The sequence below is a fragment of the Phaseolus vulgaris genome, chromosome 9 (assembly GCF_000499845.2).
Source record: "Phaseolus vulgaris cultivar G19833 chromosome 9, P. vulgaris v2.0, whole genome shotgun sequence".
In the NCBI taxonomy this organism is placed as follows: Eukaryota; Viridiplantae; Streptophyta; class Magnoliopsida; order Fabales; family Fabaceae; genus Phaseolus; species Phaseolus vulgaris.
In genome coordinates, this window is record NC_023751.2 from 19,024,950 (window position 1) to 19,051,988 (window position 27,039).

Below are 27,039 nucleotides of genomic sequence, written 5' to 3' on the forward strand. Positions count from 1 at the left end.
TAAATGTGCCCACACCCACTTTTGCACCATCCCAAATGTTAATTAAATATTGTTTAAAAAATTACAACTAATAAAAGAAACTCAAGTGATAATGTGTCCTAAAAACAATTTAATTCAATAAATTTAAGGATTACATTTTTTTCTTGAAATGAAATACATTATTTAAAGAAAACCACACAAAGGAAAAACGTGTAATTAAGAATGTGATGGAAAATAAAGTACTGAGATCTGTCTGAATTTGATGAATATTGAATAAGTCAGAAATTACAAGAGAATGAAGAGTTGTGTAGTAAAAGAATTGTATTTCAAATGAAACAAACAATCTCAAATGAAACAAACAATCAGTGACTAAAGAGAATAATGAAAATGAGATTTTTAAGTTATTTAACAAAATAAAAATGTTTTAATATTTTAAAATAGAGATGAGTGAAAGAATGAGAACGAGGTAGATACGTATATATTCATACCCATTTTAAAAAAACCATACACTATCCATATTTATATCGTATATGATCAATGCACAATTTTCTTATCAAAATCAAAATGAGTTTGAATAAAATCTACAATAGCAAATTTATTTATCAAAATGCACCCATATCTCACCAAACCAGTCTTACTCGTATAACCGAAAGATAATCCTGATTACATGTTAATATAATTAAAAATGATTTTTTTTTCTATTAACCATGACTTGTAATTATACAAAATAAAAATTTGTATTTTACTTACCAAAATATTAGCTAATTAATAACATAAATGTTGTCTCCATTGTGTATCTTGTGAAAGTTAAACTCAAATAAGTACAAAAATAATTACTCGCTAAAAAAACCACTTTGTGTCTCTATGTATTTTTTTTTAAAAATAGTAATAATAATTACATAAAAAATAGTAAATCATTATACAATTTAATATTATATTTTTAATTTTAAAATATAATTAAAAGTACAACAACATAAAATATATATCCAAATTGAAAATCTCTTTATATATTGTTATTGCTGATTTATAACATACAATACTAGAATAAGAATAAGAAAATTCAATCCGTATTTCATAAGAAGCCGTGTGATAAAAATAGATTTTTTAGTTTCTTATAAAATGAAACAATTTTTAGTTTATATCCTTTTAAAAAAATAATTTTAGTAAAAACAATTTTACAGAAATTCTCATGAGAATATTTTCTAAATTAAAATGAAAGTTCCACAAAAATAAAAGTATATATTGTTACTTTTATTAAACCATTGAGCTTGACAATGAACTAAAAATCAGATATAAAATATTATTTTTATAATTTTTATTTAAATATTTATAACAATATTTTTGGTCAATTACACAATCACAATTTTAAAAAAAATCTCCATATATAAAAATATTTTTCAAATGGCAAACTTCATCTGGAACAAACATCCTTTTTGTCTAGCTCAGTTCGACACAGCGAACACAAACTTAAAGATGTCACCTTAACAAAATCTAAAAACAGTTAGAACATGTCACCTTAACAAAATCTAAAAGCAGTTAGAACTGAAGGACTTTTACGTTTTTACAGTAAAAAGTAGATTTGGAAATAAATTATGGATATGAATCTAAAAAAATCTTTATTTTGTTTACATATTTAAAGAAAAAAAATGTTCGAGATTACTATTTTTAATTCATTTTTTAAAAGTACTGAAGATGTTATTTAAATCAGGAGTTTAATTAAATTTTTAACTGAAATCATTATTTGATTTGAATAGCTATTTCAATATTTAATTATTTTAAAAATTAAAAATTAGAAGTCATAATCTATTGATTTTTAAAAAAACTATTATAATTAAAAAAAAATGTAATTTTATAATTTTAATATTTATGTAATTATATAAGTTTATTATTTTTAGTAATTAATTGAAAAATGTGAAAATAATATATTTTAATATATATATATAATTTCATAAAAATAGTATTAGAAAAATTATATGATGATCATTTTAAAAAATGAATTATTATTAATTTTTAAATAATTATTTAATTTATTAAATAAATAAATAAATTATTTTTTATTTATTAAAACATAAGTTTTTTAATTAAAAATTATATAAAAGAAACCTAGCAAGCGATATACCCCTTATTTATACCATGTAAAAGAGGCATTTTATCTTTATATATAGTTAAATAAAGAATATAATAAATAATTATACTACAGTAATTTTAATTTTTATAATTTTTATTTATTTATTTATTGTAAATATAATAAAAATAAAAATAAAAATATTCAATATATATCTTCTTTATATTATTTATTTTTTTCTTTAATTTTAAAATATAAAAATGTAAAATAAAAATATAAAATGTAAACTAAAAAAAAGAGAATCTTTTATATATTGTTATAGGTTATAGCTGTTGACAATGATAAAATCTTGTATGTATTTTGTAATTTACTTCCTATATGCATGTGTTTGTTTTAGATAAAATCTTATTTTTTTTTTCAGTAAAAAAAGTAAAACAGAAAAGAAATATATTTCATTAGTTCCCTCCAGATCCGGTGAGATAGGAAGTAATTTCCCTCCAAATCTTTATCGCCCTAATCTCAACTCGCGATCCCCTTTCCTTTATTCCCAATTCCCAATTCCCAAAACCCTATCCAATAGATCACACCAACTCAGCTCGATTCTCTCCAGATGGACGCCACTGTCATGGACTGCAGTCCTTCCTCCAATGCCGCCCCGCCCCGCCGCAGTGGTCGCCGGAAGATGGTTCAATCGACGCTCTTCCCTCTCAAGCCACCGGAGCCCGTTGAGAAGAACGACAAAGAGGACGAACGCGACGAGGATCACTCTGAGGCTGAGAATAACAAGAAGAAGAGGAAGAGGTCCAAGGCAAAAGCCACTCCTCCCAAAAAAGGTTCTTCTAAGGTAGTTCCTTATTCTCTTATTTTCTTCTTTTAAAGCTTGAACTTTTTTTTTCTTTAGAAGCCTTACTTATGAAATTTGTAAGGTTTATCTCTCGTGCTTAATAATGTCATGGTGAAATTCAAGTGTTGCTGGATAAGTTGACATGCATTGAGAGGAGAGAATCGAGGACTTCAATTTCTGATTGTGCTTTTGGTTTTGTTATTTTTCCTCTACAAGCAGAGCCCCGCGCCAAAGAGAAAATCAACTGCTAATGGTACTAAGGGATTGACTTCGCAGCAGGTGTTAGTTAATTCCGATCAGGTTAAGGCACCCATGTATGATTTGTTTCTAGAGGCAAAATTGTCTGCTGAGGTTAGTGTCTTTGGTTTTGCACTGTCTGTAATAGCTTCGTTTGCTCTCGTGTGCTTTAAATCGTGTGAAATTACAAAATTAGGTGAATCTTGTGAATGCTCTAAATATAAAAAGAAATTGGCCTGAAATTTTCCTTGTATTGTTGTTTTAACTTCAGTTTCACATTTTCATTGTCAATAAACTGTGAAAATACAGTCAATGACATTTGTGTATTTTGAAACTTTTTTTTAACCAGGAAGATTCGAGGATGTATGCAGGACGTCAGGTACATCCTTTTTTTTCATTATGGAAGGAGGCAAAAAAAGTTCCTGATGTGAGTGAATCAGGAAGTAATTTACCAACAGCTAAGAGCAAGCATAAAAGGGCTACTTGTGGCCCTATTCATGTATTTGAGAATGTTAAGGTATGTTACTTTTGGCTGGGAGCCGGGGTGTGTTTGTGTGTGTCTCCCTCTGTACATATAGTTGGTGTTTGGGTTTTGAATTCTGTAGCATCATATTATTGAGTTGGGTGTAAAATTTGTTCATGCAGGATGATACCTCATCTATTGACTGGAGAAACTGGACGTTTATGGGGAATACCACCTCTATGAACTATGGTCAAGAGAGTCTAAAGTCATCTGTTTTGGAGGGTTCCGTTGAATCCTTAAATTTTGATAAGCTTCACAGTTCTTTGAATCCATCGGGCGTTTCAATTTCTCAGAATGCCTTATCTTCAGATAGACTTTCTATAATTCCGAAAAAACTGGAAGAAGCATCAAGTCCAGCTTCCCTAGTAGAGAAAACATGTCTGATGTGTGAAAATGCCGAACTGGTATGTCATTTCTTCTATATTTTTAGTGAATCACTTCTGTAGTTCTGTCACCAGTTACATACTCTCTATGCATAGCTGTAGTATGTTTGTAATCCATTATAGCTAGTTTAGAGGGTGAAGGGTACATTCTTTTTTGTCTAAATTTGTTGTTGACTGTTGGCCAAAAATTGTTAAGGACATGGAGGTGGATGAATCTGCTCCTACAACTGTGCAAGCTGGCATTTTTAGAAAGTCTAAAGATACTGAACCACCAAGTAGATTTCTTCAAGAAAGGTTAGTAGAGGCATGGCACATGCCACCCAAGTATCTTTATGGAAATACCATTTTGTACATTTGTCAATGGCCCATTATAGATAAATATACTGAAACCTTTAAATGTTTATATAAATAACCAAGATTAAATATGAATGCACAGTACTTTCTTTGGACACTTGATTACTTAGCAATTTTTATTATTGATGCTTGGCTATATGATTGACAACATACTTAAAATAAGTAATTTCTCATTATCTAAGCCCCTATATACGTATAACTTTCTCTCTCTCTCTCTCTATATATATATATATATATATATATGTTCATTTCATGCATTTGCAAATTCTAAGTAATTCCTCTTGCTGCAATTTAACAGCTGATAGTCATGTATACAGTTGGTTATCTGTTTATCAAATTTGTTGAAATTTAACCCTAATATTTCTCTATCTCTGTCAGAGCTAAAAGACCATGTTTATTATTGAATCAAAGTAGTTGCCAGAAGCTCACAGAATGAGAAGTAACTTATTTCATAAACTATATTTTTTATTTATTTATGGTTATGACATAATAAGGAGTCTCCCAGGAGATAATTTGTTCACTTATGTTGAAATCAACTCCACTGATGCTTAGTTATGAAAGATGCATTCTGTCAAAGTTGCTTCATTTTGATTCAATATAATGCTTTGCAATTGTCTACCTATGTCTTTATCTTTTCCACTGGCGAGGCTAGGACTGTTTTTTTGGATCCAATCAAGAGAATCTTATGTCTAGGAAGTTATGTGTCCTAACTGATTGATTGACTTATTTGAGATTATATTGTGGCTTAAAGCAAAATGGTTTCAGATAGTTCTTGGTATCCATTTTGACAGTCAGGGTTTCCTGATGACAGCAAAGCAATTACTTATGCAATTCTTGACTCTCTTTCTCTTAGCCCACTGTCTTGTGTACTTGTGATCTTTGAGCTGTTAAGCACTGGGATTTATCAAATGTAAATGAGAAAATTAATTATACTCTGTTGCTCATTTTTTAAAAACTGACTTCATTTTTCAGTTCAATATGTTTAAGACATATATAGGATGTTTATTCCTTAATAGGGAGTTTGACCTTGTATTCTGCCATCTGCATTGCAGTATGAGATCATACTACCATAGTTGTGTAGATATGGAGGAGTGCAACTTATGGACATACAAATACATGCCAAAGAAGGCTGTTGAGGTAATTTTTTAAAAATATTAAGGTTGCATGTCTTTTCAATTTTATAATCTTAATTTCTGCATTTTTTCGTTGTGATTTTTTAGGTATGTGGGAATGATAAATCTGTTAATTTATTGAGTGACTGGCTACATTGTTGGCATGAAAGGCGATATAAAAGCAGGAAGGATAATGCTGACATGGATAAAAGTGACATGCAAAATGTTGAAGATGACGACGATGATTATAAATGTTCTTATAGTGACTATGATTCGGAAGATATAAATGAGAAGGATTCCCTGCAAAAAGTTCTTTTAATTACAGGGCCAGTTGGGGTGTGTAAATCTACTTCAAAACTTTTGCATACAATTTATATGAATTGTTGCCTATGTACCTCATTTATGCATATACTGATGGCTACTATTATTCTATAATGTAATGGTCAGTTTCTGAATTTAATATTAAAAATTTAAAGTATGGCAGAGTAAATTTAGGATAAGGAGATTTTTTCAAATAGAGCTTATTTCAAGTGCATATTGAACCCAGTATAATCATGGGAAAGTGGAGTTTAGATGATAGAAAATCTGAAAAATAATAAAAACCATGGGTAAATAAATCCTAAGCTACTTGATCACATGGTTGAAAAATGTCATTCTGAACAGAGTAGAGAGTGGCAATTTTTTCATTCCTTTTACTTGAAAGCCACCAAAGCAAACTAGATCTGGTTCTTCTTATATTCTATCAAAAATTTCAAGAATGCATAGAAGCTTGTGGATTTCTCTGTGGCTTATTAGTTGCAAACAACTCTCTGCATGCACTTGCACTATTTCTGCTACTAGTGTTACGGTTATTACTTACTAATGATCTTTTACCTCGCCAAGGTTAATCTGACAATAGCCAAGTCCCTATTTTCTTTTTAGTTATTTATTATTGATTTTTGAACCTCTGTCTCTATTTTTCTTTTTCAGCAATTAGTTTCCTCTATCTCTATTTTTGAACCTGTGTATGCTCATAATAGTTAGGAAAAGATCATTAATATTAATTTAGTCTGAGTTCTACGTATCATGGACGTAGGAAGGTTGATCTTTGTTTTTCATGGTCAACAAAAGTTATTTTGCATAAAATCTAATCGTCACTATTCATACCTTCTAAATGCTTCTTTCTTTGGATAACTTCATCATAGTTGCAAAGCATTATCATTATTTAACTTTATCTAGAACCAGTTTTTTTTTCCTGCATCAACACTTCCTGTTCAAGTTGGTAGCTAAATATAAGTTTGATATTGCAGAGTGGCAAGTCTTCAGCAGTCTATGCTTGTGCCAAAGAGCAAGGGTTTAATATTTTAGAGGTATCACAGTTAATTAATATTTTTTTAATGTATGCTTATAAACTGATATACTTTGTAGTAATATTATTTATTAATGGATCCCATGGTCCTGTAAATAGCCACCTTAAATTTTTTTATAAGTATTACTAAAGATCATGCAGTGACTATTTACCCAGATTTGAATTTAGCCTGATGAAGTGTGAATTTAAGCTTGCTCTTTTCTGCCTCATGGGAAGAGTGGTTGTCTGAAAATGGCAATTTTTGGTTTAAAACAACGAGAAAAAATGGTGGAAACAATTTCTTGTATTGCCCGTTGCTAGTCTAGGCTTCATATCTAGTTATTGAGTTGAGAAGCAAATGTACCCAATATATTTGTTCCCCTTAAAACATCTACTAGTTAAAAGATTTATTCTCCTTGTTATATATCTGTCTTTTCAACAATGAATATGGCCAAATTTAATTATGGTTCATGTTGTTTTAACAGATCAATTCATCACATTCTAGAAATGGGACTGCTATCAGGAACTTGGAATATACTCTTACTTCACATGGGTTCAAAAGGTTTGCTAACTTATTCTAACAATGCTAGCTGATATCTTCCAATCTTCTGGAGCTATGTAATTTTAACGAACTGCAAATGTCTTACATTTATTTTTACTTTCGTGCAATATTGTCGGATTAGTTGAGTGTTATATTATTTTAGGAGCATTTCAAATTTCTCAGGAAATCAATAGGCTATTGAACATGGGAATGTAGATGCCTTCGTTCAACTGTTATTGATAAACAATACTGTATGCCAAGTTGCAAAAAGCAATCTGTCATTAGTTGGAGATTCAAGAGTATAGTAGTGTGATTATCCAGTAGGCGAGGATTAGAGTAAAATTTTGATGTTAAAAAAGTGAGTAAAATAGTTAAACAACTCTATGAACTAAGCATGTGATAGTGGTGTTGGAGTCCCTAGAGACCTTGGGTTGTAGGTTTTTGATGTGTGGACTAGATTGGTGTAAAATAACATGTTCACTGAATTATTTTCATGTAACCCCAATGTAATTGATTACAATAGAGGCATTTGTTTTCCAGAAGCCTTGAACATATTTTGTAATCAATTACAACATAAAGTTACTCTTATTCAAAAGAACAAAACTCTTACGTAAGTGTTTATGAAATCTTTGTAACCCATTAAATTTTTTGAAAATCATCTCTTAGCCAAGAAATAATTTCCTTACTTACGGAAACTGACTGTTGATTTTATTTTCTAAAACTCTTTCACTTTAAGTATTTTAAGGGTATCTTTGGACAAACTTCTCTCTAAAAACTTATTGGAGAGAAAAATACTCAGAGTAAAATGAAATTGACTTTTTCATTAGTTAAAATTAGCTTATGTGCTAGTTAAAAATAGAAATTTGAAGAAGCTACGAGAGTTTTTATAAATTAGCTCGTGCATGAGCTTATTTGAACATTTGAAAGTCAACTTAGTTTTTCTTTTTCTTTTTCCCTCCTAGAAGTTTCTATGAAGAAGTTTGTTCAAACAGACCCTAAAATTCCTTCCTTTATCTTAAAAAGTTTTCTTTTAAATCTCCTTGTTGCAATCTACCTCAACATAGTTTTTAAGTTTGTCGTTGTGAGAAGCCAAAACAATTCTTGAAGGCTTGTAGCTTTTGCTTCTTTCTTCAGTCACTTTTCATTCTCCATTTTATGTGCAAAAACTGGTTCTTTCCTTCTTCAATCCTCTCTGAGACAAGCTAAAATGTCTAGGTCTAAGTAAAATAAGGGTGTGATATTTATTAGTTTTCACTGTTACATGATGTGCCTTGATTCATTTGTATTTAAGTAAAGTCAAGTTCCTCCATAATAGAAACTTCTATCAACCTGTTTTGTGATAATATTTGATGTGTATATATTTCAGGCAATCAAGAAACACTGCAAGTTCACATAAGACCTCTATAAAATTGCCCCAAGCTCCGGCTATGCTCAGTGGTAAAGCTGCTGATGAGGCTAATGGAGTGGATGAACTGTTAACCATATCCGATGATGAAGCTCATAGCCCTAGTGGATCAACATTAAAGTTACATGGTGAAAATGATGATACTAAAAAATATAATGTCCATCCTCTAGTTCTAGTTGAGGACGTGGACATCCTTTTTGCTGAAGACCGTGGATGTATTGCTGCCATACAACAGATTGCCGAGACTTCAAAGGGGCCAATTATATTGACCAGTAATAGTAAGGCGACTGGTTATAATGATGCATTTTTTTCTTAACTCAGATTTTCTCAGATTTCATATTTATGACATATTGTTGTACATTAGGTGATAATCCTGGTCTGCCACATAAGTTTGACATTCTCCATGTTCCATTCGTGTTGCCATCGCCAAAGGAATTGCTTTGCCATTTGTACACTGTATGTTTTTCAGTTTATGTTCAGGCAGTAAAAGAAATTTGTCCAAATTTAAATTAATGTTATATGAATAACCTGTAGGTTTGTCTCACTGAAGGAATCAACATCCATCCTCTTTTACTAGAGAAGTTTATACATTCTTGTGATGGAGATATCCGAAAAACCATTATGCATCTTCAATTCTGGTTTCAGACTAAAACATTTCAAAAAGGTATACATCACAGACTTTGGTTCATTTCTGTGTTTCTAGACTATATTAGTTTGTTGTTAGTTGTACACGTCAAAGCAAATATTTGCTATATGCATTTTGACTTTGGAAAAATATTTAAAAGGTGAATGTGGCTACATTTAAGGGTAAGATAAAATGGACTAGAAAAAGCAGTGAAATTAATTGAACCACTATTTATTGCCTAGATAGATTCATTTTGTTTGTATAATTATGGATTTATTTGTCTTCCTTGGCCTAGTCATGATAAACTTTGTTTTTAAATCATCACCAACACGTAATCATTATTCACCCCTGCCCCCTTTTCTTCTTTATCTTTCTTTTACTGTTGGGGAAGTTGCTTTAGTTAACATGATTTAAAAGTGTTTAGGAAGTGATTATAAGAAGTGTGGAGTATTTAAGAATGTTTGTTGTAGTCATCTAGTATTTTAGCACAATAATCTGTTTTTAATCTTGCGAGTGAATAATTTTCTCCTTTTCTTTTCACTCCCCGTTTTTCCAACTGTTTTGACTCCATTTTGGTAGATTTTCCCCTGTTTGGTCTTTCTAAAAACATACAACTTTAAAAGCGGTTTTTTTGTTATTATATTTGTGTTTAGAAATTAATATTGGAATATGATGTAATTTGTAATTCCCATCTATCTTCTTGCCATTGTATTGATTTACAAGACCTTATGATTTCCCCCATTGCTGTATAGATGAAAAGGCACAAACAGGTTATGGCTCACTTCCATTTGATCTTGAGCTTGGCCATCAGATTCTACCGAAGATAATGCCCTGGGATTTTCCCTCAGTGATATCCGAACTAATTGAGATTGAAATAGCCAAACCAACAAATATAATTGAAGAAAACTCCAAAGGGTTAGTTACAAAAGATCTTCACTTAAGTGAATGGCAAAAAGATTTAAATGTGAAGTATATGGAGACTGATGATATAGAGGCCATGAAGGTGGAGATGATTAAGAGGAATGGATCGTACTATGAGCTTGAAATTCCACATAGCACTATTTCTGAGTTTTCCAATTCTTCTGGTTCCCCACTTGCATCCTCTAGGCATAATGGGCGAAGGAAACTTGTAGTTATGACCTCTGAGTCTGAGGACGAGGATTCAAATAATGGGTATCCTGTAGACTCCCATGATGAAGCTAATAACAGACAACTGATGAAAGAAAATAATCGCAGTCCATCAGAATTTCATTTAAATGGGAACTACCCCGACACATCAGTTCACAGAATAGTTTGTCCCGATTTGGAGCATTCAGAGGAGGAATATTTTAAATATTCAGAAACGGCTGATGGTACATACTTAAATGAAACATGTAAAACACTAGATGTATCATGTGTGCCAGAATCAACGTTTGTTCCTGAAACTGAAATTGAAAATGGAACAGAGACAATGTCTGGAGCCGTGTCTTCTGGTCCTGCTAACCCTCTTGTTAGGCTTCGAGAAGTATCTGTGAATAATGAGTTGAAACCATTCAATTTCAATGCTCGTAGGCGCTTAACAAAATTGTCCCAGAATCCAGATTTGTTGGCGGATACTGAAATTCCAGACCATTCTCTTGAAGGGGTTCAGCATGATGTTCAAGATGAACATACTGAAACAATTGTTAAAGTGATGGATGAGTGCAGTCGAATTGATTTCAAACTAAAGCCAACATTGTCGCAGTCCAATCCATTAGACGAGACAGAAAAGATTCAAAACGTGTGGAGAGATCTCCGTGATCGTCGAGTGGATTTAAGACAGCATTCTATCTCAGAAGAGCTTGGTGCTTTTCAAGTTGTTAAACTTGCTAGTGGACTGTGCAATCTAGTTTCAGATGCTGACTTGTTTCCAAAATGGGTAACTGCCTTTTTCAGCTGAAAATAAGTTTTTCTTACTATATGTATTTGGCACGAAATTATGATAATATATGCATATGCAGGATATAATGGAGCCTTCAACGTTCCTTTCTAATGAAGCCGCATCAAATGGGTATTGTGGAGAAATGATGTCCACTGTGGCTGAGCATGGGTTTTGCTTTTACGCCAAGCTTATAGCAGATGAAGGATCAAAGTTGGGTTGTGCAAATTCTGTTGATATTGCCTCTGAGATGTTGGCTTCCTCCACTGATATTATGGCATTAGGGAAATTATCCCGACAGGATTTCCCGAAAATGAAAGCTTTCCATACTGGAAATGAAGTAGAGTGGAACACCCAAATAAATAATATGCAAAAGAGGTATTTCGCCTTGCCTTTCATCTCTAATTAATATTCAATTCCTCTCGTGACAAATTTTCTTGTGATTTTTTTCAAAACAATTTTCTGTATGTCTCTCAATGTCAAACCTTACTTGGGAGCCTTTAATACAGTGAAAAGAAAAGATCTCTGATCGAGGTCATCCAATCCATTGCTCCCGCAAGAACATCCTTGGCATTAAAAGGTTGTGCATTCAACGAATATCTATCTTCATTACGCCAAATTTCAAGGTCTGAAGCTTTCCGCATTTCAAAAGAGACCGAAAAGAAGAGAGGACGAAGGTAAATCTCGAGCATTTCAGTTTATTTTGATTTATTCTAAGTTAACCAGGTTTCCTTAAATAGTTGCCCAACTACGTTTCAATGCAGGGTACGGGGCGTTCAGCATTACTTGAGCACATTTACCAAGTTGTCTCCAGAAGATATATCTTTGGTGACCGATGGTGATCTGTACAGAAAAAATTCTTCCCAACATACATAGGAGGCAATTTATAACTTCTGTATAGGTTTAATAATACACAAGCCAGCTAAAAGAGCGTGTTGACGTTTGACATAGGATAGGTTCACGTAATTTGTTTTTGCCTACGATTATTGTGACGGGCAAAGGTTGTAAATTGATCTAGAGGAGTGACAATAACAGCAGAGGAGGAAGGAGGAGTTAACCCAATTATTAATAATCATTTTTCATCTTTGCAAAGCATAAATTAGTTTCTGTATGAGGAAAAAATGCATACGGGTAGGAACTATATTGTATTCATGCTCGGTCATATACCTGTGAAAAGCAATTTAAGGGCTATTCAGCAGAAGGGAAAAGTTTGCGAGAGAACTATGATTCAACCTTATAAGATGCAATAGACCATAATAATAATGAAATATCTTCGGTGATCACATATTGTAATAAAATAAAAAATAATTAATTGAAAAAGAAATGTTTTATAGATAGTTCTAAGTAATTAAGTTAAAGAAATTTGAATCAGAAGGTTTAACCAATTTCAGTTGACTAAAACCCTTTAGTTGGTGCATGTATTGTATGAGTATAAAATACTGCACACTAATAAAGACACATGGATATGCGATTTCATACTTTCATTCTGTACAGCGACCAAAATATCAACACCGACACCACGCATATAAGATATATTTTTCTTTTTATTAAATTGACAAAACTATACCATTTCAGTTATGCGGATTATTATTACTATTTGTTTTAATTGCATTTTTAACTTTAATGCTAAAGTCTTATTTTATGTGATATGCGTGTTTTTTCTCTTGCCGTGTCAGTTTTTTACATTAATTTATATATTTATTTTAGTTTATCTAAATATTTATGAAAATTAAAGATACTGTTTAAACTTTTCTATTGAATTGTGGATAATCCGAAAAAAAGTTTCAGTCCTGACTTTGCCTGCAGTGAAGGACGAAATAGAGAAAGAGAACTGAAACACACGAGAAATAAAAAGGTTATTGTATTTGATAGTGAAAAAAATAAGTACTCACGTCTTTTTTTATTTCTATCATAATTTTTATGTTTTTATTTTATATAAAAAAACCTGTATTTTCATCTTCTTCACACGGATCTTGAAATGGTAATAGGGTGATCTTTCCGTTAGAAAGGCCACAAATACAAATTTGAATAGTAATGAAATAATGATTGAAAAAAATTTGTTTGAGAACAAAAAAGTAAAACACATATACTTTGAGAACTATTTACTGTTAATGGTGTAAGGATATGAGTTCCCATTATAAGGTCTTAAAAAGTGTTGGTGTGTACAGATAGAGCAATATGATTCCGTTTTTATTTTATATTTTTGTACCATTGCTTTTGGCATACCAAACCTGCCACTCCCCAGGCTTGACCTTCTCAGTCTCCACAGAACTTTGGTGGCATAGACAGCCATAATTGCCATCACTGCATTTTACTTTTGGTTTTCTTTTTCCTTTTTCAATCTCATCACCATCCATTTGGTGATGGGTATATATGCAAGAGTGACAAAGAAAAAGTTAATTTTGAAATAAAAGTTGACACTTAAATAATCAGTTTTTTTTTATAAAAAAAAACTTTAAACTCTAAACTTAAATAACCAGTTCACATATTATAAATTATAATTGACTTAAATTTAAAGTTTATTTTTTTAATTTGTTATAGCCATTTAGAGTTAGTAAGAATTTGTATCATTTATAATTATATAGTTATAGCATGAGTTAACAATTTTAACTGTGAATTAAATATCTTACATCATCGACTAGAGATAAATAAATTTAATAATATATAAATGAATATAAACTTTACATAGTATATAAATAATATAAACTTCATTTTATAAACTTTTATAAACTTATAAAAGTTAAATTTAAAATTTACTTCTTAATATATATTTTAAAATTTATACCTTTGGATGAATATATAAATTTAATTTTAAAATTATAGTGAAATCTATATTTTTTTATTAAATTTAATAATATTATATAATTTTTTATTTTTTAATTACTTCTATACTGTCAAATAATTAAATATTCAATTTTATTTTTTATTTCTTTTTTGGTCTTTACATTTTCTTTCCATCTAGAACAGTTAATAGATATAAAATTTCAAAATGGAGCTGAATGGTGAGGAATGTACATTAGCAGAAAGAGAGAAATATAATAAAAGCAAAGTAGTAATATATTGAAATAAAAACAAAAATGACAAGAGAAATATAAATTAAGTATTTAAATTGTTAGTGTTTAAAATACGTAGAAAAGTGTTAGACATGTTTTAGATTGAACCGGTTAAATAAGTAGCGTTGAATTGAATTAATTGTTTTATAACAGCTACTGTTTGTATAAATAAACTTATTTGTAAGAAAAATAAATAAATAAATTTAAGGTTCGGTCTCAATGTTTTTCTTACTAGGTTGAACCTTTTCAAAAGTTTTATCTGTCAGTTAATCATTTATGAAAATATTAAATAAAAAAGTATAATAAGTATATTAAAATTTATTAAATTTAAACTAATAAATAAGTTGGCTTATTAGGTTTAACATGTTTTTCATAAGCTCAAGCCTGACCTATATAGTTAAATAGGATTTTTTTGAAAGTTTAAACCTAAACCTTTCTGTTTAATTAGGTCACGGATCAGATCATAGGTTCCTATTGGGTGGTCAAACCTATTTCCACCTTTTTCTTAAACCTTCTTTTGTCTATTATATCTTATCAAAATTTAGTTGTGGTTATTGATTTATTAGTATATTCACGTTTTAATTTTGACCTTCTAAAGATATTGATAAAAAAATTGGTATTTTAAATATTTTGATATTTTTTTCCTTTTCTTCACCTTATATTTGTTGAGATTTTACTCCTAAATTATCCTTTGCTTTCATACAACACACAAGTTCATCTCAATTTTTTTTTAAATAGCATACAAATACAGAAAATATGATAAATTAATGTTTTAAAATTATATATATATATATATATATAAAAAAAAAATTATATAATACATTCACTTTGCTCAAACCATCATTCTTCCCGCTTAATCAAATGCCTACTCTCCAATGATTAAATCTTTTGAGGTTTTCAATTAAATGAATTTTGTCCAATGAGAAATTTGGTCGCCTAACAACTTTGCATATATTATATTCTTGCAAAATTTTACAATTGTAATAATTTTTTTCAAAAATTGTTTTGGTTCATTTCTTATGCATAAAATTGAGTAGTTCATTTCTAAACAACAACATCTTGAATCAATTTGACTCACTAATAACATTCTACATTTTTAACTACTAAACATACAATATATCCTAGTTAGAATTTTTATCCACATAAACTATAACATTTGTAATTGCTTTCAACAATTCAACATCTCATTCATATAATTCATTATAAACTAATAATGTTTGTAAGTAACATTAACTACATCGTAAACATAAAAGTATCATAATCACATATACTATTCAAAACACTTTGAATATTCTCAAACAAAACACAATTCATCTACAAAATTCATTATTGTGACCAAGTGACATCCTTAGTCTAGGTCATCTAGATCTACCTAAGGTGCTATCAAAAGTATAACTAACTTTCTTACTTTTATAAATTTTTTTATTAGGCTTAACCTCCCAACTTCACATCTCTCAAGAAGACTAAATTGTACATGAAATACTATGATTAACACTCTAAATATATCATCACGCTTTTGAACTAAGAAATATTTCTCTACGCCCTAGGAACTAACATGCAAAGCTTTAACCCTACGAGTGCATCCCATAAACTCAACAAAAAAAAAGAATAAAGAAAAACTTACTAAAAAATAGTGGAGGAAAATGTTGTGCTCTCCATTAAGAACAATAAGGATAAACTCAAATTTATGAAAAAATAAACAACTATTTTTTTAAATAAAGAAGATGTAGAAAAAATATTTTAGAGATATGATGTAATTTGTTAAATAAAGTTTAACATTTTCTATTTATAATTTTTTTAACTTAAATAATAAAATATTTATATTTCATCTCATTTAAATTATTTCTACTTTTAAACAAATTATATTTATTTCATTATATATATTTTTTTATCATTAGTTGATATAATTAAATTAATAAGTAAAAAAAAACAGTTTTATTAAATTGAGTTATAAGTTATATATCCAAAATTCTAAAAGTGTTTTACAAAAGAGAATTAGAAGGGGAAGAGTAGATAAAGATATGTGAGAAATGTTTGGAAGAGGAAAAATAAAGTGAAAATAGTTTTAAGAATAGTGATATCCATTATAATACTATCTACCTATTTATTTTTATTATTTCCTCTTCCATGCTAAACTTTTATCTTTTGCTTTATTTTTACACCTACTTTCATTCGTAACTTTTATTTTTATTCACTTAATTTCTCTCTTCTACACTACTTACCTTAGACCTAAAGTTTATCTTCTATGTTTAACCATTCCTATGGTAAACAAATGGTGAAACAATGAATGATGATTCCTAAAATAACAATGAATCTACTCCATTCTATAGTACTATTTATATATATGAGACATGGTTGTTGTTATTGTTGGATGCTACCATGGAGTTTTGGACGAGGATTGAAGTTGATATGAAAAAACCTTGTGAGGAACGAAGGGTCAACAACTTGTTAATAATGTTTTTAAATAGAGTTTGTCGTATTGTGGATGATGAAACAGTATCGATGCCATTTTTATTGTGGTACTTCACGAGATTCTGAACACTATTTCGTCTCCACTCTCTTTGTTGCTCCTTTCAATGTTAAGGTGAATGAATGGCATGCATGCTCGTCTTCCCTAACTCTCATTTAACGTTATATACACAAACTTACATTACTCAATCAAACTATTGATACTCGTGAATCAATGCATTGTAATTTGTAACTTTCTCATATACATATAAAAGCTGTGCACTTACGTTTGTATTAAGATATTTGAATAACAGCGGAAAAATCAAATAATATTGTAATTTTTTGAATAACTTGCATTTGCTATTCGAGTATTCAAAGACAAATTCAAATAATAGGGAGACATATTGAAATAAGCAACTTCGTTGATACTTTACCTATTCGAATAATTGATCAATTTAACATATTCTAATAAGTAAAGAAATATTTTTTGAGTAAAAGCTTACATATTCAGATAAGAAATAAAAAAGATTGAGAAATTTAATTAGGTTGACTAAAAAATTAGTAAGCAATTTAATTTAAATTTATACATAAAGTGATAGCTATGCAATTATCTTGTATTATATTTATAATTTTCTTTATCAATCCAAATAATTTAATTTTAAAAAAATCATTCATTTTTCGTTATATGTTTACCCACCCACTCAAACAATTCCATTTTTCATTTTTTTTTTCTATATTTATTTATCTTTTCTATATTTCTTCTCATCCAAATAAACTGTGGGCCTAAGAGAATGATGAAATCGATTTAAATTTAATGAAAATACATATTTAAATTAATCTAAATTCCATAATCTATAATAGCGATATAAAATCACCCCTTCGTCATTAGTCCCCAATCTGTTTCTTTTTTCCCCTTCGGTTCGGTTCACTGTATTTTTAATTTTCACTCTTTCTACTTCTCCCTTTTGTTGCCTGCACATTTTTTTTTTTCTGTTTTTCTTCTTTGGAAAGAATTGAACAAATTATATATTTTTACTTATTTTGTTTTCTTTAGAAAAACAGTATGAAACAAATGTTGCCTTATCACTAAAATATTTCTATTATTTTATATTATTTTATTAAAATATTTGTGATTATATATTTAACTTTTTTCTCTCTATAAAATCCTCTCACTTTTTTCTTCTTCTTCTATATTATTAAAAGTTTGACTCTGGCTCAGCCGAATAAAAACTAAGTAATTGACTATGATAAAAAGTCTTCCATCATTAAAACAAAATAATAAAATAAAAATTAATTTTTAAAGATCAAAATAATTAATTGTAATAGTAACTAAATTATAAAACATTTTAGAAAAAAAAATTGATTTCTAAATTAATTTTTATTATTGTTAAATAATTTTTAAATTAATATCTAATTAATAAAATTGATTTCTAAATTAATTTTTAAATTGATATGTAGTTAGTAATCAAAGTTTCAACTAATAATTATATTTGAAGATTACATCATGTTTAATATTAACATCTTAATATATTTAACCTTATATATTGGACCAATGACCAAAATTTGCTATCTCAAAAGAACTAATTTCTTTTTTAACTCAGAAAAAAATAATCTAAAAAGAAATCGTGATAGAAAATATAAAACTCTCAAACAAACGATAACTTAAATATAATAATTAATTTAAAAATATTATCTAAATAAAATTCACATTAAACACTCAATTTATATCCTTTATCTTATCTAATAACTTTAATCAAAATAAAAATAATTTTCGTTATTTATACTAGATATATTTTTTAAATAGAATGGAATGGTATCCATATTTGACTCTAGTGTTGATAAGTAGATGTTTAGTTTTTCATCTCAAATTCATATTTCATACAAAATTACATCAAACTCAATGAAAAAAATATTTTCCATGGAATGAAAGAAAACTGAATGCAGAAGTAAATATTTATATATATATATATATATATATATATATATATATATATATATATATATATATATATATATATATGAATGATGTAGATGCAAGAATACCTAGTGTGCTTCCATTGAAGTCCATGAATGAATCTGATGCACCAAATTACCACACCACCCTTCCATGTTTAATGAACTAGGTTTAGGAGTTAGAGGGTAAATGAAAAGTGTTGGAAAGGGTGGAATGGTAGTTTCGATGAAGTATAGTAGTTGAGTACTTGAGTTGGTTCAGCGAAGCATACGGGAGCAATTATTTGAAGGTACTAATTTCTTTGCTCCCTCCAACCTCTCCTTCCATAACCAAACAAAACAAAACCCAATTCTCGAGTCTCCCTATTTATTTCTGACACCCTTCCCTTTATGTGCATAAATAAATAATCATCATATTCCTTAATTAATTATTAAATATCATTTTAATATTTTCAAATTTGTTATTATTACAGTCTGTGAGGTCAGGTTTCTTTACTGCTGTCTGACCACTGACGAGTGAATGAGAAGTAAAGCAACTCTTATTTTATTCAAAAAAAATATCCCTGCCATCAAAGACTACCAACCATTATCTTCTCATTTACCTTTAATTGTGTTTAATTAGTGCAAATTGAAACCTTTTGGGATTCTGTTGATTAGGTAGAAGGAGAAACACAACCATATTTAAAATCCTAGATTGATTAGTAGTTATATGTTTCTTCTTGCCAAAATGTATTTGTTTTATTAGCTTCTTCCTATGCCTTTTTTTTGTCGGAAGTGTGGTTTGATAAAATAGTTTAGGCTTAAAATCAAACTATATTCAATTTTAAAAGCTATTAGTACGATAGAAAGATTGTTTCTGCAGTGATTTTTAAAAAAATGTTCAATTAATCTAAATAGGCACATACCATTCCCCAGGCAAGCTCAGTTGGGTAAACTGCTTTGGTGAAAGTGACTTGCATTTAAGTCCACCTCCAAATAGTAATAGTGCGAGAGTTCATGAGAGAGCCACTGTGCTGTGTGTGGTTCATTCAAATAATTAATCTCCTTTTCAAAATATTTGTTCTGTGTTTCCCATAATAAATCTTGTGGGTAACAGTTGTATGATTAAAAGTTAATGATTTTTTGAAACGAATAAAACTTTCATGAAGAGATTATTACAATGCAACCTGAATATGATTCAAAGATCATATTTTGGATCCAATTCAAGAAATTGCCAGAAAATCTGGATTCTATACATATACATTACTGATCTGACAAATGGAATTGAGGGCTGAGGATAAGTCTTGTGATGGACCACTAAACATCATGTGGGATGAGGTAACCCATCATATTTTATGGGTAATTTGAACTTTATTGTTTTTGTTATTACCTAAGATATTAGTTTATGTAGACAAAACAAGTATTACTACAATGGTACAAAAGATTCTGGAATAGGGGAAAAAGATTTTCCAAAAGATCCTGTTTTGCATCATGCACAAAACAGACTTCAGATTCCCGTGACACTTTAATCTACGCAAAAATAAAAGCCCCAAGCTTCGCAATTTGCATCACATTTTACCCCCCCACATCACCCTCTCTACCTACTCTGCACCTCTCTCTCTCTCTCTAGGAACTAGCAAGTGCAAGTGTGTTTTCCCAACCAGAGTAATCTGTCAAACAAAACCCCTGCTACACTCTAGCATCCTACCCCCACTTTATCTAGTAATAAAAGTACGGTGCTACACTTGCGGTTACATAAATCAAGTGTTGCGGGTGTTCTAGAGATCAATGATCAGTTCTTCGGCTTCGTTTTTGAGGCAGTTGAGTGCCAAGGAGTCTTGAAAACCAACGTCCAAACCAGTGTAGTGGGAAAGAGAGATATATTAGAAGTGGTTGGGGAGTGAGCGTCGGAGAGTGTGAATCGAATGGAAGGGTTTAACATGCTCGGAAATGAGGAGAGTGGGGTGATGGGGAGGAAGAGGGTGATGGTGGTGGTTGATGACACTTCACATTCCAAGCATGCAATGATGTGGGCGCTTACTCATGTAACTAATAAGGGTGATTCCTTGACTCTGCTTCATATTGTACCCCCTCACAAGGGTTCTGAACCTTCTTGTTCCACCAATCTTGTCAATTATCTTGCGTCCCTTTGCAAAGATTGCAAGCCAGGGGTAAGTTGGCTGTGTTTGTTTGTGGCAAGTTTGATTGTATTGTATGTTTGTTATTCTTTCCTTTTTCATATACTGTGTTCAAACAGAGAGCAGATCTTATCTTCAGCTCTTCAGTTTCCATTCTGTGCGTCTAGAAAGGCAAGCGATGGTCATTGCGCTTGGTAGATCTTGATTCAAGTTGGTCTTTGGTTTTTCATTGCTGTTCAATAATAGTGGAGTAGGAAGTCCCTTCTTTTTTTTTCTTTTAACATCACCTCTTATGATGCCATTGTTTCTTTTCCAACTTTTCTTTTCTTTAGATGGCAAACGGTCTTAGCTTCTTGCGTTGGTCCCTTTTTCTATTTTCACTTTTCAGAGAGAAATTATGAGAAGTTTTCAGATGTTTCAGCTTTTCTTTTGACAGTTCTTCCTATGTTGTTCCCACCCTCATTGAATAAAGAGTTACTGATAAGGTTATGGTCTGACATAGGTTGAAGTGGAAGCACTCGTTATCCAAGGACCAAAACTGGCCACAGTAATGAGCCAAGTAAAGAAGTTGGAGGTCTCTGTCCTGGTACTGGGCCAAAAGAAGTCATCTTCTCTTTTAAGCTGGTGAGTCTTGGCATCCACACAACTGCAGTCAGAAATATTTGATACCAAATTTTAAATTTCTTGTTTACTCAGTTTGAGTTTTTAAGCGATTCAGAGTATGCAGTTTAACGAGTTAAGAATTATTTCTGCAGTATTTGTGGAAGCAGCGGAAGCAGTTGTACGGAGGAGTTTGTGAAGCATTGCATCAATAAAGCAGAGTGCTTGACAATTGGAGTGAGGAAGAGAAGCCAGGGCACAAATGGATACCTGATTAGCACTAGGTGGCAGAAGAACTTCTGGCTCTTGGCTTAGATTGAAAATTTAGATGCTGCTAGTTCAGATCCTAGAATGGATAAAAGGGGTAAGTGGTAAAAGCAACCTTTGTATCTGCATCGTCATCTATAATCTATATCACCCTGTAACTAGTTCTAACCATATCGTGTACTAATGTTGAGTGACCATGAAATCTGACTTTAATAAAAATAATCTAATTGCCCATGCTTGTGAACAAATATATGTTTCGTTCTTCAGCGATAGAGCAGAGCAAAAGAAAGTCATCATCAGGGGCCACTGTTAATTTTCGCAGTCCCTTATATTGAGAAGTGTACCATACTATATAATTAATATAAAGTACCATATTTCAATTTATCGTTTAAATTATGTGTATTGTAAATCACATGCAGTTTACCCACTCTTCGCGGTTTACTAGAACCGGTAATTTTTTTTGTCAATAAACGTTAATTATATGAATGTGTGCACTTTCAAAAATAACAAAAAGTTGAGAAGGGCGCGATTTTACAGTGCAGTGCTAGGATAGTAGGTAAACGAAAGAACCTTGTATTAAGAATTTTGGGTAATCTAACAATAAATAAGCGAAGTGATTTTAGAGTTTTTGTAACTATCTATTACTGGCTTCCAAAAGGCTGAAACCTGCTTCAAGCGTAGCTAAACAAACTAGACCTTATCTTCTAATTTATCATTTACAAGAGGAAGCAATTCCATCTTACTACGAGGGGTCCTGGGAGTCCTGGGGGTCCGAGGAGTTCCAGGGACTGGTGGCTGTTGGGAGAGCATGTGCCTCACATAACCATAGAATGTACAACCCACAAGAGTCACGGCACATCCAACAGAATTTAAATATGAAATTGGGTTCCTAAATATCAGCCAAGAAACAAGGACAGCAACTGCAACCTGCACAAACAACATTATTCTGGTTAGTTTTTAAAATGTAAAATAATTATTACTTTGGTCTCATTTTCTCGTTTAAAAATTATTGAGTACATCAATTACCGTGACAAAATAATGTCATTTGCTCTTGTTTATAACAATAACAAAACGTGAAAATGACTAATTAAAATAAATAAGGGTTTCTAGGAATATAAATTATTTTTTCTTGATATTTTAAAGTAAGAAAATAATTAAGACTAAATATTCCAAAAAATCACAAATAAAATGAAAGAGTTTGAGAGAGTGGGATTAACATATAGTTAAGTTTCACCGTCAAGAAAACTCACTAATCCTTTAACACGAGCACATTACCATGCACTTAATGACTAACATGGAAGGTCAAAGAATGAAGATTAATAAATTGAATGCCACTAGGGAGTAAATGTTAAGGCAGAATGAAACAAAGTCCAAGAGAAACGCATCTCGTGCAGGAAGAATGTGGGCTTACAGCTCAGGGTATTAGATACTATGAAAAATGTACAATTTCTCAAAATACATTAATACGAAATCATAATGCATGAAGTTATAAATAATAAATCTCACCTTAAGATTTCCGGCAACATTAAATGTCACAGCAGTGGTGGAGTGAATCACGTAAAAAATGGAGAAGTTAAGACAGAAAGCCAACACCCCGGAGCTAAAAATAATGATGAGAGCCGACCAAGGATATGGATGGGTACCAAACCATTCAAGGATTCCATTGCCTTCAAGTAACAGGGCAGGAAGCGCCAAGATCATGGTTGCAAAAGGTGCCATGTAATAAACTGTGTTTATGCTAAAGAGATATGCAAAGAAAAGTTAGTCTGTATGCTGCATAAACGTCATGGGAAAGCAATTCAGAGAAACCAAGACTTGACCCGAATAAAATAGTACAGCCAAGACAAATACAAGGAATAACAAAAAGCCAATCGTCATTGCCAAAAAAAACGCCTTGGGTGCAATTTCAGTGGAACAGTATTAAGTAGTTCATTTTACTCAAAGTGGAACTCTTACATTGTTATTCCTTTCTGAGGAAAGACATCCACAAACAGCTTCACTCTATCAATATTGACCTGGTGATAGCTCTTCTTTTTCTTTGAAGGTTTCACTCATCTATAAGTTTCGATTTGCACCTTAATTCAGCCTATAACTAACCCTTCCCTAACAACATCAAATAGTTCATTTACTTTATGTGCACCCTAATTCAGCCTATAAATATCCCTTTTCCTAACAACATATAGTTCATTTTACTTAACGTAGAACTCGTGAAATTGCTACTCCTTTTTGAGGAAGGACATCCACAACTCAAAAGACTAGTCCATTAGATGGGAAAACCTCAAGGCTTTAAGTTCGTATCTCATCCTACTCAATGTAGGAGTCCTAACATAACTTTTACAAAGGCTTGAGGCATGACCCTAACCTTGGAATGAGGCAAAGCCTCCCCTCCTAAACTTTCAAGTACACAAAAAATAAAATATCACCAGTTATCCGGTGACAACACTTTTCCGTTTCTTTTGAAGCAAACAAATCCAAAGGAACTCAAGAAACATTGTTGTGATCAGAAATGCTTGTTTCCATACTATACTAAGACATACTGCTTAGCTACATGCCTACAACAATAAAGATGCATGTGAAGGTGTCGTATCTATACTTCAAAATGCACTCTTCAGTTTTAGTATTCTCATATAGCATAAATATTGATCATTAATAAATAAAATAACCATATAAAGGGCCTTCTACATTAACTTATGGGTGAAATTCATAATTTTTTGCTTTGACTTATTTGCTTGTGTTTGTTAGTAATTGACTTGTTGCAACTATGCACTAAGCAGTACCCAGAGGTGTTCTTAGCTCCAATGTAGAATACTTCCTAGCTCTACATAAGAAAAATGGTTAATAAAAAACGCAATGTATGGGGTAAAACCCACTTTCCATAATAAAGAATATTACAGACGTGGAAATAAATTTGAAGGGGAAAGTCTACATAGTGGGAAATCCAGAAATGGGAAAAATAAAGAAAGGAAAGAAAACCAAAATACAAAGTTAGCAACAACAAGGGAATTCAAGCATAGAGGTGGTACCTGTCAAATTTGTATCCATGCAGAAGAGATTCTGCAAGAATAGTCTTGGTAGATGTAGCCAGGCAGCCAAATAATGCAGCACAAAATCCAAACATATTAAAACTAAGCTCTGTTACAGACGTGAGAAGAATCCCTCCGACAATGGGTACAAGAGAAGCCCAAATACGCCAGTCAAAATACTTCCTCCACACTAGCCATTGCAAAACAACTGCACCAGTTTACCAAGATCAGGTGTAATTGTAAATATCCTCAAATCTCAATATAAAGCAGGTAGAATATATGTGGCAGAAATGTTAACACCGACTATTAAACCTACCTGTGGTGGCAGGTGTGAATGACTTTATTGTCTGCATAAAAGAAACTGGAATGTATCGTAGGCTCACATTCCCCAACACGATGTTAATACAAAACACAAATGACATTGGAAATATTCTTCGCCAGCGATCTTCAGGGTCAACAGTTATCAGTGGCTTAAGTTTCAGCACCTTAATTACCACATATCCCCCAATGGCTGAACAGATAAAGTGGACTGATGAAACACATAGGGGAAACTTGAAATCCAATTTCTGCAAAAAAAAGAAAAAAAAAGGTAAAGTGTTTATAATCAATACAACGACAACGAATCCTAAATACACATGGAATGTGGAAAATAAGTGGTCAGTGTTGATAAACCTTTTTATTCATTATAACACAAGCACAGAACATATAAAAACTCGGCGATCACAATCAATTTGGCCCCGTTACAAAACTTTTTCTACAGATCAATGTCATCATGAAATGATTATTTTGAAACAACTCCCTTGAAAATGGAGTTTTGAGAACCAGGAATGAAAACTAAGAAAACCATCACACCTTTACTGACAAGCAAAAAACAGAATAGAATCTTGTAGAATGTACACACCAATAGAAAGCCTAATCTCCAAGGGAAAAAAATACACTTTCTAGAAGCTTTAAACCACACATAAAAAAAGACACAATTACTGCTGTTCACAAACGAAACCACACATCATACCAGTAAGAATATTTTTTTAATTTATTTTCAATTCACACTAAGTTATACTCCACAGTAGGAAAGTTACATTACAGTTACAGTATTTTTCAGATTTTAGTTCAGCTGTTTAAATTCACATGACAGATTCCAAGATTCAAAAACAGATGGATTTTGCAATGATTAACAAACGATAGTCTCAGGTCAATTGCGCCATAAACAAAACATCTAGATTTAAATTAAATTCATAACAAGATCAGAGAGAAAATAAAATCAAACAAAACCCAGGCTAATAATTTGAGAAATTAAGAGAAACCTACGCACGCAGAAGTACCGGGCAATTAACTAAATCAGTAACGAAACACGATTATTGAATTACAATCTAACTCGGTGGACACGCTAGGATCACGTTTAGTTTTGTTATTAATTATGACTATCTTCGTTAATTTTAAAAGCCACTTCAAACAGGCACAAAAAAACTCGATCCAGACGCACAACATGGATTTCGACTAAGATATGAAACTCTACAAATCAAAACACATCGCCGAAAATAGCAATCTGCAGAAACACTAAAAAAACAGTAATCCATGGCAATTTCATTCCGACAGTTTCACGATGCACGAGGCATCCGTGTGGAGCATCCTAGCGGCGGAATCTAAGAAAATGGACGAGATGACAGAAAAGAAATCTCATGAATTAGAAAAGAAGAAGCGAATCGGCGGATGTTTGGAAAATGAAATGAGAGGAAGAGAAGTGCGGGAACCTGGAAGATCCACTTGTTGACGATGATTACGGTGACGTTGAAAGCCCACCACTGAAGGATGGACAAGAGAGATCTGATATCGCTCCCCTGGAAAACGAAACTCTCTTCCATCTACGGTTTCAGAGGCGCAACTATTGCGTGTTGTAGCTACGAGAATAGGAATGAAGAGCGAGAGGAGGGTCGAACTCGTAACGGTGAATGACGAGTAAGAGGCACCTCTTCTGCTCTCTGCAATCTGCGTTCCCTCTCTTTCTCTCTCTCTCTCTCCCTTTTATTATGCCAAGAAAAATATTTCGAAACGTTTCGGTTCGATTTCGCTCTCTCCCTGTCACGCCATGGAAATTTTATGTTTCTTTCTGCTTTGGTTGGTGGGGTATGTGGGTCCCACGGTATTCCAGCTCCGAGGTTCAGGGTCAATTTGGTCAGAAATCAAGATCGCTGCTTTACCATCAACATTCCCCACTTCTTCAAAACTCTATTAATTCTCCATTTCTTTTTCTTACGCTCAAGTCTTAGTTTTTCCTACAATACTTTT

General features: G+C 31.5%; 2 protein-coding genes and 1 pseudogene across 3 annotated transcripts; 2 read left to right on the forward strand and 1 right to left on the reverse strand.

Annotated features, from left to right (window-relative positions):
* Positions 1-2,523: 2,523 nt before the first annotated feature.
* On the forward strand, positions 2,524-12,391 carry LOC137820944 (uncharacterized). 2 transcript variants are annotated; one of them, XM_068625293.1, is made up of 16 exons: positions 2,524-2,888; positions 3,105-3,239; positions 3,475-3,642; positions 3,771-4,052; positions 4,228-4,325; positions 5,438-5,522; positions 5,606-5,833; positions 6,787-6,846; positions 7,310-7,386; positions 8,732-9,048; positions 9,135-9,226; positions 9,305-9,434; positions 10,148-11,292; positions 11,375-11,670; positions 11,802-11,969; positions 12,057-12,391. In XM_068625293.1, the coding sequence occupies exons 1-16, from the start codon at positions 2,655-2,657 to the stop codon at positions 12,166-12,168; spliced, it is 3,627 nt and encodes a 1,208-aa protein (XP_068481394.1). In that variant the 5' UTR covers positions 2,524-2,654; the 3' UTR covers positions 12,169-12,391. The 2 variants fall into 2 exon arrangements, with proteins under 2 accessions (XP_068481394.1, XP_068481395.1); XM_068625294.1 differs by having other exon boundaries at positions 3,108-3,239.
* A 7,976-nt stretch (positions 12,392-20,367) lies between these two features.
* LOC137820165 (uncharacterized) lies at positions 20,368-22,123 on the forward strand (annotated as a pseudogene).
* Positions 22,124-22,280: 157 nt separating this feature from the next.
* LOC137820164 (UDP-galactose transporter 1) lies at positions 22,281-26,958 on the reverse strand. Its single transcript, XM_068624033.1, has 5 exons — positions 26,505-26,958; positions 25,070-25,319; positions 24,754-24,961; positions 23,237-23,468; positions 22,281-22,657 (listed from the first exon to the last, which is right to left on the reverse strand). Exons 1-5 carry the CDS (start codon positions 26,613-26,615, stop codon positions 22,421-22,423), a joined length of 1,038 nt encoding a protein of 345 aa, XP_068480134.1. The 5' UTR covers positions 26,616-26,958; the 3' UTR covers positions 22,281-22,420.
* Between the last annotated feature and the right edge of the window lie 81 nt (positions 26,959-27,039).